This window comes from Carcharhinus amblyrhynchos, chromosome 1 (genome assembly GCF_965287045.1).
Source record: "Carcharhinus amblyrhynchos chromosome 1, sCarAmb.v2.hapA, whole genome shotgun sequence".
Taxonomy (NCBI): domain Eukaryota; kingdom Metazoa; phylum Chordata; class Chondrichthyes; order Carcharhiniformes; family Carcharhinidae; genus Carcharhinus; species Carcharhinus amblyrhynchos.
In genome coordinates this window covers 137,963,416-137,979,008 of record NC_137324.1, presented here as the reverse complement: position 1 = coordinate 137,979,008, position 15,593 = coordinate 137,963,416, and the positions used below count along the sequence as shown (strand labels likewise).

At 41.6% G+C, this 15,593-nt stretch overlaps 1 protein-coding gene across 2 annotated transcripts in view; it reads left to right on the top strand.

The window, feature by feature from the left end:
* hhip (hedgehog interacting protein) overlaps window positions 1–15,593 on the top strand; it is a 170,525-nt gene that overhangs the window by 67,569 nt on the left and 87,363 nt on the right. For both annotated transcript variants that reach the window (XM_080199641.1, XM_080199632.1), the window contains exons 6-7: window positions 349–522; window positions 10,359–10,502. In XM_080199641.1, coding sequence (XP_080055767.1) covers window positions 349–522; window positions 10,359–10,502 — 318 coding nt within the window. The remainder of the gene's footprint in view (window positions 1–348; window positions 523–10,358; window positions 10,503–15,593) is intronic.

Below are 15,593 nucleotides of genomic sequence, written 5' to 3'. Positions count from 1 at the left end.
GTGCTGCCACTTAAGTGTGAAACGAGACTTGTTTCTCAGGTGGGCATTAAAGATCCATGCACTATTAGAAAAAATAAAGGAGGGTTTTCTCAGTATCTTGACAATATTTGTCCTTAAAATAACATCATCAAAACAGATTATTGGCACTTTACTTGCTGCTTGTGGAATTTTAATGTCAACATATTGACATGCTTCTCTACCACAGTGACTACACTTCAAAAAAAAATGACAGTTGTAAAGCACGTTGGGGCAAACAAAGGTCATGAACATCACAATAAAAAACAAGTTCTTAATGCATTTTTCAAGGAATAATTGTATTAGTAAACATAATTGTTATTTATTTCACAGAAAAAATGCAAATCAAGTGGATACACGAACAGCAAAAGTATTGACTGAAGTAGCAGAGTTACACAGAAAGCATTTGGGTGGACAACTCTTATTTGGGCCTGATAATTTCTTGTACGTTTTCCTTGGAGATGGAATGATTACCCTTGATGATATGGAAGAGATGGATGGGTTAAGGTAAATAGAGATAAAAAACAAAACTGTAAAATATACGTAACAGTATGTAATTATGAATGTATTGTCATGTGATGAAAATGCTTTACAACACATGGCACCCAGTGTGGAGTTTGCATGTTCTCCCCATTTCTGTCTGGGTTTCTCCTGATTTCCTCCCATGGTCCAAAGATGTGCAGGTTAGGTTAGGTGCATTGGCCATGCTAAATTGTCTCATTGTGCCCCAAGATGTGTAGGTTAGGGGGATTAGCAGAATTACTGGGATGGGACGATCTGGCTAAGATGTTCTGTCGGAGAGTCCATACAGACTCAGTGGGCCGAAGGTTCCTCCTTCTGCACTCTAGGGATTCTATGACTCTGTGAAAGACTTAGGACGGAATTCTCCCAAGAAATTTCTAAATGTCATAACAGCGAAAATAACAGAATGATCAGGCACACTCTGCACTGCAATTCTCCCACACTCAGTCACTTTTTTTGAAGAAGTAGGAGTTTTGTGCTAGTGCTGGGGATGTGGGGCCTAAACACCCAAGTGAGTCCAGCTTCAGAGTGCTTGGGGGCCATTTCGCATGGGTGCCCTAATCTCACAGTGCACTGGAAGACCCCCATCGGCCTGACCCCCGACGTGGCCCTTCCAAAATGCCCCCCCATTATGACCATCTTCAGGATCCACCCCTGCACGACCCCTCCCCATCAGACCTCCTACAGAGCCACTACGTCATGGCCCCCATACAGGCTCCAACCCCTCGGCACTGCTCCTGACAGCTGCCAGGGTGTCGGTGGCCACTGCCAGGGTGTCCGGTAGTCTCTGCCAGGCTTTCCAATGGCCACTACCGGATGTCCGATGGGCACTACCTGGCCAAGCCCCTAAGTACGTGGGGGCTGTGTCCTGTGGTGTGACCGTCGCACCAGTTGTCCGTGGGTAGAGACCAGTAGTAATTCATGCCTCCTGCTGGAGAGGTGGGAACATTCTAGAATCAGGAAGGATCACGTGTCAAACTCGCTATTTAAATTGAAATTCAGTCAATCTCATGCAAATGGGAAGAGCACAATTGAGTTCATGGCATTGGAAAGGGTCTGGGAAAATTACAAACTATTTGGTGCCAGGTGCAAAACTGATTTTTGGGCTATTCTCCAGGATCAGCGCGATCTGCTCCAGATGCAGTGAGATTGGAGAACAGCCCCCCTAATATTTACTGTCCAAGTTGATATTTGATTAATGTAATTTATGCCAAACAAAAGAATTTGAATTTTAGAAGCTCTCCTTTTCTGGTGTTTTTTTAAGCTCATTAACTTTTCCATTAATTCAGTTGTTATTGAAAATTAGAGATGGAAGAGAAAGGGAGAGGATAGTTGAGAAATTTATAAGATAAATGGAGATACTTAAATGCACTTAAAATGGAAAATTTACCCGGTTCAGTTGGGATTCATCAAAGGTTGCTAAGAGAAGTAAGAATGGAAATTGCAGAGCCTCTGGTCACAATCTTCCAATCCTCCTTGGGTTTAACAGGTGCCAGAAGACTAAAGGATTGTAATTATTACATCCCTTTTCAAGAAAAATGAGGGATAAATCCTGCAATTACAGGCAGACCAGCCTAATATTGGTGAGAGGAAAACTTTTAGAGAGATGAGGCAGAATTTTATTTCAGCCAACCCATTTACAGATCAGGAACTCATTTGTTTTAGCAGTTGGCTTTGCTGTGGCTGTTTAACAAAGCCAAGAAGCGTCCTGCTTCTATTTCTGGATTATTCATAGAGTGGATGTCAGCCTGCACCTATCAATGAAACCTCTGTTTAAAGGGACCCTCAGCATGGATCAGAACGACTGTATCCCAATGAATGCCTTGCTATTTAAAGGGACCCTCAGCATGGATCAGAATGACTGCATCCCATATTCTTTGTGAAGGCTGCAAACAGAAGAATAATGGCAGGGAAATATAGAAAGACTACCAGAACCACCATCATTGTTCCAGCCCCCTCCCCACTGAACCCCCACCAGCAGTTCTCTTGACTGTTCCTTGAATGTGATGCTACAGTGAGGACCAAAAGAGAAGTCCTGTTTCAAGCAGACGCTGAAGGAGCAGCGCACTGAAAGTTTGTGGCTTGTGCTATCAAATAAACCTGTTGGACTTTAACCTGGTGTTGTGAGACTTCTTACAGTGCATAGCTTAGTCCAACGCTGGCATCACCACATCACAGAAGGAAGAAACCAGCAAAATCGACAAAACAGGTCTGGCTGGAGGTATCAGAAGTAGCAGTAGGAGTCTGGGCCCTCGTAGCTAGATATAGTTCCAGGTTTAATGACCTAAGAGAACAGAAGAGCTGAGTATCTTAACACTTTGAGCTGTCAACTCCACACTGACTTACCCATCATTTTCTCAGACAGCACTTCTGAGGACAACATACCTTGCAGCTCCATTCATTCTTTTTTTCCCAGGGTCTCCTCAAATCCTCATCTAAACAGTCAACAGTGACTCATCTTATTGACATTTCACACCTATACTCATACTCCTACTCCACAAAGGTTATCCCAAATGCTCCACCTGTTGCACTCCTAATTCTTTACTTTCTATCATTTCAGGAGATTAGAAAGTACAACTCCGTGGAGAGGGAGAGAAGCAGGGTTGGACCTTGCAGTGATAGTCATATTGCAAATTGATTGCTGTGGAGAAACATTCTTTAGTGATTGGCAAGTCCATGGGCATTACAATGGAGAGATGAGTTCTCCCACATGCCTCTGGCAGCATTAGATATTATATTGTTACTGAACACATGATAGTCACTCATGCTGAATTGATGTCACCACTAACTAGTAACCACCAACTAAGAAACGTCATGATATGCACAATGCAGAGTTTGAATCCTTTTCTCATGTGATACATTTCCAGTTAAATTAAAGATAATCTTTAAATTAGATAATTTAAATAGATTAAAGATAATCTTTAAAAAGAGGTTTGAATTCCCAGTGACCAACTCAAAGAATCAGACAACAATATTTCACATTTTAAAACTTTCCCTATAGCAGCCAAATGAAAATCAACATCAGTCAGACATCATTTAATAGACTAACTGGTACACTTATATAGAAAAGTTACCCTCAACACAACCAAAAACCTCATGCCACATTTCTATGTTAAACATGTGCCCTCTGTAGAATTGTAGTCTTTACAGGAGCTAGTCCAGAATTACTCTCAGCTTCCAACAGGCTTGCTTTTCCCATTCCACTGAGTCCAGTGTCTGTCAAGAATTGTTTGCCTTAGCCTTCTGAGAATCTCCAAAACAACAACCAATAGTAAGGTCCATTCCATCAACTCTTTCATCTGGTCACTGCAGGGAAAATTTCTATAGCTGCCATCTCTTTAACCATAAAACAAGCCCTCATACGTATTCTGCCTGGTGACCACCAGAGCACAGCCTTTTCCCCCAGCTGTTACTTCTCTGTCTCTCTCTGGATCTCTTGCTCTGTCCAGGTTCTCTGAATCTCATTGTGCAATTGTCTTTAAGACTGCCCATATCAAGGCCAGTTTCTTTTTCCTTTGTCTTCAGATATGATAGCTGGCTCTTGAATTTCAACAGGACTTGTCCTAACCTCTTTGTCCCCATGGCAACCAAATCACATTGGCTTATCCCCAGGAGAAACCAATAGGAAACATGTCCCTCTCCATTTTACTTTGAATTGAAAGAAACAATTTATAACATAACTGTCTTACAAAACATCACACTCATTACAAATGTCAGCAATAATTCATGACTTTCAAGTCCCACACATCATTCAAAAGTGATGAAGGAAGCTGACAAGTCCTCAGAGGAGGGTAAACACTCTGATGAGGCATTATCACATCACCCCTACACACCATACTCCAGCATCAATACACACATTTTGGTGGTTAATCCAGTAGAGATAGCTAGATTGTCATATGGTGAGACATACATCACATGTGAAGAGGAGCAGGTTCTGATGACAGAAACAGCAGTAAAAAGCTCACAGTAGAGAGCACAGGACACTTAAACTCTGCTCCACTAGACGTAGGTGCTGACACTTGGGAGTCAACTAGGAGAAGGTACTTGTGGAACAGTAACTGGAAATATATATGCTTCTATTACCATTTCCAGAGATGCTTCCATGTTCAAGAGAATATGGAAGCATCTGTTTCTAGTATGAAAGCCATTATGTCTCAGAACTTTCTGCTAATGTATATCTACATCAAAAGGGTGGCCATCTGCATGGACCATCAGACATGGAAGGCAAGTGAGTGCAAGTTGAGTCTGACTAATAGTCTGCACACTCAGGATTCCACTTTACACAGGATAGAGCAAAACCTTGCTTTAGTGGCTCAACGCCACAGTGAAATTCAGGTAAGTGCTATCCAGTTCTTAGCTAGCAGGGAGCGCAGGTAGATCATGAGAGGAAAGATGGAGAAAAGCCACACATAAGTACAGACTCCTTTCAAGACACTCCTACCTCTCCGACCTTGTAAATCCCTCTTCAATCACAGCTCCACATGCCACTTCTTGTCAATGATCAAGTTTGCCCTGTACAGTTGCAGATAGAACAATCTTTGGTGAAGCACGCACAGGATCAAAGGATGTCCAGCAGGGGTATCTCAGCTGTCAGTGCAGGGGAACAAACAGCCTTCCTCAAGTTCTGCTGAAGTAAAGGGGTAAAACAAAAATAGATGAGAAAGGCTAATTAGTTACACAAAGTGATTTACTCAGGTCTGGATAACAATATGCATATCAATACATATATGTTTATTTTATATAAATCAATCACTGTATCAGAATTCTTCATTCTCTTATCCTCTATTTTGTTTAATTCTAAACAGCAAATGGACAGTAGCCTTTAGGAGAATGGTATTACCAAGTTGGAAAATGAGAAAGGGTGTGAATGTAATGATTTTTAACAGTGAGAATGGATTCTGTTGGGGTAGGTATGTGGCCAGCATCACTGTACAGTCATTTGGCCTCAGATTAGCTGAACTGGGCATGCATAGGGGAAGCCACATAATTCTTTGGTAGCCAAATGAATGGCTGCAGACTCCATGGTTACGTGTGGCTGCTCAACTTTGTCTTCCTCTTCAGTCTGCACATTGTTCCCTCTGAAGCTCTGGTCCTTTCTGCAGCATTATGTTCTGCGACTCATAGCCATTCTGGAGACCCTTGCTGGTGTATACTGAAAGGCATGCTGAGATATCCGAGCCACATCATCAACAAACGAATGACTTGCTCAGTTATTGCTCTTGCTCAAATGGCGCTTGTTGTACCTCTCCTACGCATCAGTGGTCAAGTGTCCCTACAAGTGTCACTTGCTAGAAATTCAAAGAATATCCTTGGTCTTCAAGCGGCCACCCGGTCAGATGTGACTTCAAAGAATGAAGGACATACGGCAGCTTCAAGGAAATCAGGTCCAGACATGAGTAGAAACCTTGCACAACAACTGCATATCCAGTTGATAATTACTTCAGGCTGATCTGAGGACATTGACTGCTGTATGTGCATCCAGCAAATCCCTGAACAAGCCTGTAGGAATCCAGCCACTGCAGAAAATCCAAGAACCTATCTGTGTCTGACTGATCTCATCAGTGTCTAAGTGGATGTTAGTGGCCACCTTAGCAAACGTAGCATCGGTGACTTGGGCATTACAATTGTGGACAGGTCATTGTCAATCACGCGAACGTCACTAGCAAAACTTGAAAGCAATTAGGGCTTCAGGGCCACTGGCAAGGTTCTTGAATTTTCTGCAGTGGCTGGATTCCAGTCGCCCTCTTGGAAAGAACACTTCTTCCAGGAGGCTTCTGATGTCAGTAACAAACTTAATTGGCCCTTTGAAAAATATGGTTTAATGAATGAAAATCTACACTAGTAAAACCCATATTTAACTAACTTGATTGAATTGATTGATGAGCAATGGAGAAGTAGAAGAAGGTGATACAGTTGTTGTGCATGTGGACTTGTAAAGGCATTTGATGTAGTATCACATAATAGACCAGTTGACAGTTTTTTGCTAGGAAGGTCAAATTTGATTGAGCAGATAGTGGTGAATCTCTTTCTTGAGCCACTACAGTGCGTGTGGTGATTGTCCTCTAACAGTGCTGTTAAGGAGGGAGTTTCCAGGATTTTGACTCAGCATCAATGAAGGAATGCAGATATATGCCCAAGTCAGGATAATGTACTACTTGGAGGAAAACTTGCAAGTGGTGGTGTCTACTGTCCTTGTCCTTCCAGTTGGTAGAATCACGGTTCTAGAAGGTGCTATCGAAGAAACATTGTCAAATTGCTGGTGTACATCATATAGGTATGTTTTTTAAATATTTTCCCAGTAACCAACTTTTACCAAATGGCTGTCCCTCATGATCCAATCCATGTTCACTTATCACTTAATGTGACAGGTGAACCTGCTTGGTCCTCAGGATCTCACTCCAATCAGGTTCACTTAATGAGAGGTCAACGCAAACATCAGGTGCAAAATTCATCTTTGTGAGAATGGGTACTGTAGATGGTGCACACTACAGCTGCAATAAACTTGCAGTGAAGGGACTGAATGATTAAAGTGATGGGTGGTGTCACTCAAGTAAGTTGCTTTGTCCTGAATGGTGTCAAGCTTTTTGAGTATTATTAGAACTGTACCCATCTAGGCATCTGGACAGCCTTCCAGGACTTCAGGAGTATTCCTGACTTGTGCCATGTGAACTGGGGAAAGGCTTTGGGGAATCGGGAAATGAGCCACTTGACACAGAATACTCAGTCTTAGACCTATGTGGCGAATGCAGTGAGCAGCTGGATCAACAATGAGTCTCCCCCGCCTCCCCCCAGATGTTAATAAAGGAAATTTGACAATGGTAATGCCACTGAATGTCAGGGAAGACTCTCTTTGTTGGAAATGGTCATTACCTGGCACTTGTCTGATGCAAATGTTATTTTACCTCTTACCAGGGTAGAAAGTTATCCAGATTTTATTGCATGCAGACATAGACCACTTCATTTTCTAAGGAGTTATAAATCGAGCTGAACAAAATGAAGCCATCAGCAAATATTCACATTTCTGACATCATGTTAGAGGGAAAGTCACTGATGAAGCAGCTGAAGTAATGGGGCTAAGGACATTACCCTGGTACAGGAACAGAGAGAGCTGGAGTATATGTAGACAAATCCCTAAAGATTACAGAACAAGTTAAAGAAACGTTTAGGATCCTTCACTTTATCAATAGAGGCAATAGGTATAAAAACAAAGAAGTGATGTTACACCTGCATAAATCTCTGGAGGATTATGGCAAATTCTGGGTATCACACTTTTTTGGAAGGATATTAAGGTCTTAAAAAGGACTGGCTACATGTTAGCAAAGTCTTCAGTTAGGTGAAGAGACCAGTGAAATTGGGGCTGCTCTTTTCAAAGCAGAGAAAGTTATGGGAAGAATTGATAGAGATGTTCAAAATCTTGAAACATTTTGGTAGAGCCAAAAAAGAGAAGCCACTTCTAGGGTCAAAAGGCTCTGTAACAAGAGAACACAGATCTAAGGCGATTGGCAAAAGAACCAGAGTTGAAAGCGGGAAAAACATTATTATGCAGAGAATTGTTAGAGAACCTAACAGGAGTAGGCAATTCAGTCTCACAAGCCCGGTCTGCCATTCAATACGAAAATAGCTGATCTTGTCTTGGCCTCAACTCCACTTTCCTGGTTGTTGCCTATAACCCTCCAACCCATTTCTAATTAAAATCTGTCTATCTCCTCAAATTTACACAATGTCCACCTAAGAATTGAAGGATTATGGAGAATGGACAGGGAAGTGGAGTTGAGACTGAGACAAGATCAGCCATTATTGTATTGAATGGTGGAGCAGGCATGAGGGGCTGAATTGTCTACTCCTGCTCCTACTTATTATGTTCCTACATTCTCATATCTGTTTGTTGCTACCTGATTCAAGTAAACATTCCAGATGAATCAAAGATCTTTACCGTCGATATTGATGTCTTCTAACGTTTTCATGAAATGATTTTGTTGCATTTTATCAAATGCTTTGGTATAATCAGTAAAACATAGGTTGAAATTGTTTTGCATATCAGTGGCTCTTTCTGCCAAGGTTTTTAAAAGATAGAAAAGGTACCTTGGAAGCATAGTAAAATCCAATATCAAAAGCAGGACTGAAATCCAAAAAAAGATTGCACAAAATTAAGGAACATTAAAGGAAACATCAACTTGAGTCTTGAAATGAGAATCATGTGATCAAATGTTATGTATGGTCAGTAATTGGATTGTGGTTGTGAGGATTGGAGAATTTGGGAAGGGGCGAAATCGAAGAAAATCAACAGCTTTAAGAAGGGGTGCTTAAAAAAATCCCAAGAGTAAGCTGGATAGAGAAAATAACTAACAAAGAGGTAATGAATGGGCTGGAAGAACAAGAGAACTCTAAAAGCTATCAACGGAAGACTTTTTCAGTCACATTATCCATGCAGAAGGGTTGAAGTGCCTAACCACCGGAAAGAATACCAGAAGAATAAGAAGCCAACAGCAAAGGAAGCAGCTAGCCAACATTAAAGACTGACTTACCCACTATACTGGCAACAAGATCATCCAATGTTGTTATGATTGGAAAGTTTAGAAGACCATGGTCACCCTAAAACATGTGGCAAAGCAATTAGAAAATGACAGTCAGACTTTAGGGATGAAATGGAATTGCACTTAGTAGCAGTTTAGTTGGTAAGCCACAACATGTTTCAGTTAGACAAGGTTGCCTGAATCAGAACATAGAAAATTTCAACCCCACTTCAGAATAGATCACATAATCTAGACTAAATCTAAAGTATTGAGGAGTGCTGCATTTCCAGAGATCTTACAATGATGTGTTAAATGAAGATCCTGTCTGATAAATAAATCCCATCCAACATCTGGAGTCTATATTACAAACTGATCATTCATCTCACTTTCTATTTCTGGTCCTTTACACTGCATAACTTGGATGACATATTAGCCTACATAGCAGTGAATTAATTTCAAAAGTATTTGGTTGTAAAGAATTTTGGGATATCTTGAGAATGTGATTAGGTGCTGTTGTGTATAAATGCAAAGCTATTATTTAATATCTCCCAGTAGCAGGACAAAGTTTGCTCAGCTCACCAAAGTAATGAGTTTGCACTTGGAAACAATAGAAAGAATTCAATATTATTCCTAAACTAACCAGTAAGCACAAACTGGTGGAGAGTTTGAAACAGAACACATAGCCTAGGAATGGACCACATGGGAATATGGGTGTGTATAATTACCACTTGATTGTATGGGAACTGGTGTTGACTCATACATTTAACAGCAATTAACACTTATTAATGATGTCACTATCTCTCATTAGACACACACCTTCAGGAGAGGTACCAGATAATTTCCTAAGAAATCTGCTCCAAAGCACCATTACATCATCAGAGAGTAAAAGCAGTTATGCTGTATTCGTTTACTGCAATTACTTTCATCAGCTTATGTCAATAACCTAAATCAATTTGTCTCCCATTTTTTTCGCTGTGTAGAAGCACCTCACCCTGATTAGACACTGCTTCCTATGATTCCTATCATCCTATGATGATGATGCTGATTAAAAACATATAGCCATAAATGTGAGGAATTGTTGGTGCAAAACAACCCTTTTGTCCCTTTACATTTTCACAAAACTATTGTTAAGGGAAAAGTATTTCCAAATGAGAGATCTCCACATTTGGCTCAAATTTTGCTATTTGGCAAACGACCTGAAGTGACAATTTATTTAAATTCACAGTTTGTATTATTGTTCATCCTTGTTCATTAACAAAAAATTTTTGTTGTACTTCTTATCTAATACTTATTGTATAACCTTTCCAGTGATTTTACAGGCTCTGTGCTTCGGATTGATGTAGATACTGACTCCTGCAATGCGCCCTATGTTATACCCAGAAGCAATCCATATTTTAATAGCACCAACCAACCACCAGAAATATTTGCGCATGGACTTCATAATCCAGGGAGGTAAGTAGGCTTAATGATTCTGTAGATAAACTCAAAATCACAGTTGTTAAAATAGAAGCATCATTTTTTGTTTTACTTGTTGCAAAGACAGGTGTCAACTGGCACAAATTCATCAACACATTTTTAAAAAATAGGATGGACTAAACAAGATTCAATTCAATTGGAAAATTATAGTGCTGTGCATATACTTGCAAATTTATTGGTTAAATGAACCATATGGAGGAAGGGTAAGTGGATATGTGGACATAAGAACTATAAAATAATAAATATTGGAAACTGAACTAGAAGACATGCTGAACATATCCTATATTTTGAAGTATATTTCTTTAGTTTTAATTTAAAATTTAGTGAATTTTAATCCATTAAATATTGTTCAAAATTACTATCACTTTGAAGCTAATGTAGACCTTGAAGTATGCATTCAGTGTCTTAAGTTGTGACGCAAGTGTCACTGCTCTTTATAACATCGCCACTGAAGGATTGAACTGCCACATCAGAGACCGAAGGATTTATTCTTTTGACTGTGGATCATAGAATTTAATTAGCTGTGGAATAAATTTTGTAGTTAAATTGTATCATTTTCTGTGGAGGTTATAATGGATATTTTTAAAAGTGTAAAATAGAGAATACAAGTGACTTTTTTTTTAAATTACAATTAAATGATAGATTTGCAAAGATATATGCTTATGTTACCTGGTACCCCAATAAACAACATAAATTACAAATCAAAGCCAAATTACAATTTGGATCTAAAGGAGCAGCATCAAATGGAGCCTGTGTATTTAACAACAATACATAGCAGTGGAATTTAAACTAAGTGTGGTGACAGGTGGCTATCCCATTGTTCAGAATGACAGGAACTCACACCCTGTTCAGAACCAGGAAGCTCATTAGTTATGCACAAGTGAGTACTGGGTCGAAGCAGCTGGCGGGAGCTGATTTGTTTGCCTCGTATCAGCTAGAAGGTTCAAAGATTTGGGCACCATATTTCAACACCAGTCCCACACATTTATTTCACTCCTTCCAGTCCACTTGTCTTCAGGACAAAGTCACCAATGTCTGGTAACCAGAAGAACAAGGCTTGCAGCCTCAAGAAGAAGGTAGCATCCCACTTCACCCACCAGACCCTCCAGGCCTTGATCAGAGGTGTGCAGGCACAAAGGCATATCCTGTATCTAAGAAATGGCTACAGAAGGCATAGCAATCTGAAGTCTCTGGCCTAGCAAAGCAGGTCAGCATGGCTGCTACCCGCACCCATAACACCATCCAAAAGGATGAATGATTTCATCTGTTCTGTCAGGGTAAGTCCTTTCTGAGCTCCCTCCAATATCAAACTCTCATCATGGCATCATGCGCTGAAACAGCTATTCTCCTCACAGATCTCAACCATTAGTGGGGGACACATATCAACACTCATTCTCTCGTGGAGAGTTTCACATCACCACCATTCCATTTATTATGCTGTTCTCACTCCATCCTCTGGCCCTTCTGGGGAAGGCTGACCACATACAAGGGTGATACATCTTACCCATCTTCTGCTCCATCCCTTCTCACAGCATGCCTTTCTTTCATTTTCATGCAGACCACTCTGGCACACAATAGAAGGGAAAGATCATTAAGTTCCAGGAGGCTGCTGCTGAGCCAGCTGGGGAGGAGATGTTTCACTCTTCTGAGGAAGGGGAGATTGCCCTCTCCCAGCAACTTACTACGGATCACAGCTCCTTCACTTCATCCATCCTGTCAATCACTGTGAGTCACATGCAGTCTTATATTGCTCATATTCATTAATTGAAACTCTATTCTCTATTTTTTAGGCACCAGCACTTTGAGGTCAATAAGGCAGTGAGCATGTCTGAAGAAGCAGCTCTGGAAGAACTTTCACAGTGCACACCCACACTCTCCACGGGGCAGAGACACACAATTCATTAGGCATAGTTCTAGATTAGGCCAGGGCTCACTTTCTGGAGAACACCTCATGAACACATCCTTGCAGCAGTCAGAGGCCAGGACTGCCCAGATCCCTGGCACTCAGAGGACTGCTAGAGATCAGCCACCCACTCAATCTAAATCAGTGATGAGTGTCTGGAAGCATCCACCAACTCAGCACAACAACAGGTGGTGGTGAAATATCAGGCAGAGATTCATCAGTCACTCAGCAGACTAGAACAAACGATGGAGGAGTCCGTCCACGTTCCATCTGATGTCATGGCTCCAACATGCGAGCCTTGAGGTCACCTTGGGAAGGTCAGCGACCACTATGGAGATATTGGTCCAGCATATTTGGCTAGATTTGTGCACAGCCCTGCATGCCATGGCCACATATCCTGGTGGGCACCATCAGGATGTAGGCGACATGGAATGAGGCACCATGACGTCCCTCCAGGCATCCCATTTCTTGCAAGAGCCAGGATATCCTAAGGATGTGTAGCCGCTCACATTCCTCTCTGGCTGTGACCACATGCACTCCAGCTGCTCAACTCACCAAGTGCAATCACCACTGGCATGTGAGCAGAAGACCCTTGTCAGGCTGGGGCCCTTGAAGTTTTGGGTCACCGGAAGACATATATCAAAGACATCATAGACATCAGGAAGTAGCAATCAGTAGGATGCCTCCACCTCTGTTGCTAATGTCGAATCTGCACCCAGGTGGTAAGGCTAGGAAATTTAAGAAATTTTGATGTCATTTTTGGGTCAAGGATCTGCCATCACTGTTAATAAAGTGCACTTCTGTGATTACATTTGGTGGTTCTGTGGTTGTTTTAATCAGCTGAAGGTATTGTAATTTTATACGTTGGAATCCTTTTATGTTGATGTTTAGCTATTTTTCTACTCGGTATAGTGTCCCACTTTGAGTTTAACATTGCTGTGATGTCAACCTCAGTTGAACTAGTCTCTGCATCTTCTAAGATATCAGAACATGTATTTAATTCTTTACTTAAAGTGTGTGGTATAAGTGTTTCTAACCCTTCTTCATCAAGGAACACCATCTAATGAGGGCACTCCATCAGTATTGATATTCTGGCAGAATTTGTGTCTGCTCAGTGGTAATGGCAGAAGAACAAGACAGATCCCTAGGCATGTTCTCATCTCAATCATAGCAGTCTTTGTATTAGCTGGTGGCGATAGCTTCAAGTCTTCTCTCGCTTCGCTGTTGTTCCTCAGTGGACGCTCAGTTTCCAGAATAAATCCATTCACAGGGTGTGGTGAACCAAAGTAGAGATCATGGCCTTAAAATATAGGCCAGAACTTGCTCTGAATGCTGGACTCATTCATTCTGTGAGTGGTTGGACATCCCCTAAGGTGAAAGGAAATACCACTGATGGATTGGAGATCTGTGGCCATATGCCCTCACATAACTTTCCTTTTCCTATCAGCAATGAAAGTATCACAGGCACATCACCCACATCTTCCTTCCTCCATGGCATCATCATGCTCATACTGAGCCTTGGGAGCCTCCTGAGCTTCCGAGGATTCTGGATCTTCATCCTCCAATGAGCTCTCATTCATGTGATATGTGAAACCCTATAGGCGGCACAGTGGCACAGAGGTTAGTACTTGTTGCCTTACAGCTCCAGGGACCCGGGTTCAATTCCAGCCTTGGGTTACTGCCTGTGTGAAGTTTGCAAGTTCTCCCCATGTCTGCATGGGTTTCCTCCAGGTGTTCTGGTTTCCTCCCACAGTCCAAAAATGTGCAGGTTAGGTGAACTAGCCATGCTAAATTGCCCCTTAATATCCCACACTTAGATGGATTAGCATGGTAAATGTGTGGTGTTACAGAGATAGAGCAGAGGGCCTCGGTAAGATATGTCTCAGCAAGTTGGTGTAGACTTGGTGGGCAGAATGACCCCTTCTGCACTGTAGGGACTCTATGATTCTATGAGTGTATTGCAGTGAGCCACATGAGCAGTCCAAGGATCTAAAGTTCTAAGGAAGCATATGGAGCAACTTTGTACCTCTTCTCGGAACGACTCTGACGGTGAGGCACTAGTGACGTTAGCCAGCGTTTCAGTGGATATTTCTTATCTCCAGACAGCCACAGGGGACACACTGGCCCCTCAAAAACCTCTAGGTGACTGAAGACATGCTGATTAGGTGCACTGGCCATACTAAATTCTCCCTCTGTGTATTCAAACAGGCACTAGAGTGTGGTAACTAGGAGATTTTCACAGTAACTTCAATGTAGTATTAATGTAAGTCAAGTTGTAACATTAATAAATAAATAACCTTTATTTCCAAATGAGTGAACAGCAATGCCAGGCACGTCTATGTGTCTCACTGGTACATCATATTTGCCATATTCTTTGTAAAGAGCTGTCACCCCATGGGGTTGGAGGTTATCCCCTGTCATTGGCTTTGAAGATGACTGCAGCACTCAATCTATTTATCTCTGGGTCTTTCCAAGATCAGTAGGGGATCTGTGCAGCATTTCTCAGTCCTCAACACATCAATGCATCAAGTAATGCATCAGGTGAAGATAAAGGTAGCCCTGCACCCACCCCTCCCACACTGCCTCAGAGTCCACTTGTGCATGTCTGACTCAGACCCCAAAGTTTTCTTGCTGTGAGTTCAGCCTATTCCAGCTTTCTGACTGTGAACGAAACTGCTTCCCCTGGGACTTTGATCTCCTGTTCCATTTAGGCTTTATACAATTTAGGAGGAAAAGAGAAAAATGGAGTGCTCTGATCCAGTTTGTTGTTAAGTTTCTGTTTATTTAAATGATGGAGCCTATATCACTAACAGTTAGAAAGGACACCATTCCCCAAATTGCTAGCATGAACCTTATTTGACTTGAAGGACTGGATTTTTAAAAAGTTTGGGGTCTGAATCAGACATGGGCATGTGCACAATTAAAACTTTGGTCACAAGGATGGCTTTTAAGGAGAGTATTTAAGGAAGAAAGAGAAGTTCAGTGAATCCATGTCACTAACAGGACAGTTAGTGAGATTTTGCGACACTTTTGGAACACTTCTGTGGTTATGGGCATTCGGCCTCTGATCTTCGGCCAAGCATTCTCCAAGGCCGCCTTCATGACACACGACAGTGCAGAGTCGCTGAGCAGAGACTGATAGCCAAGTTCCGCATACATGAGGA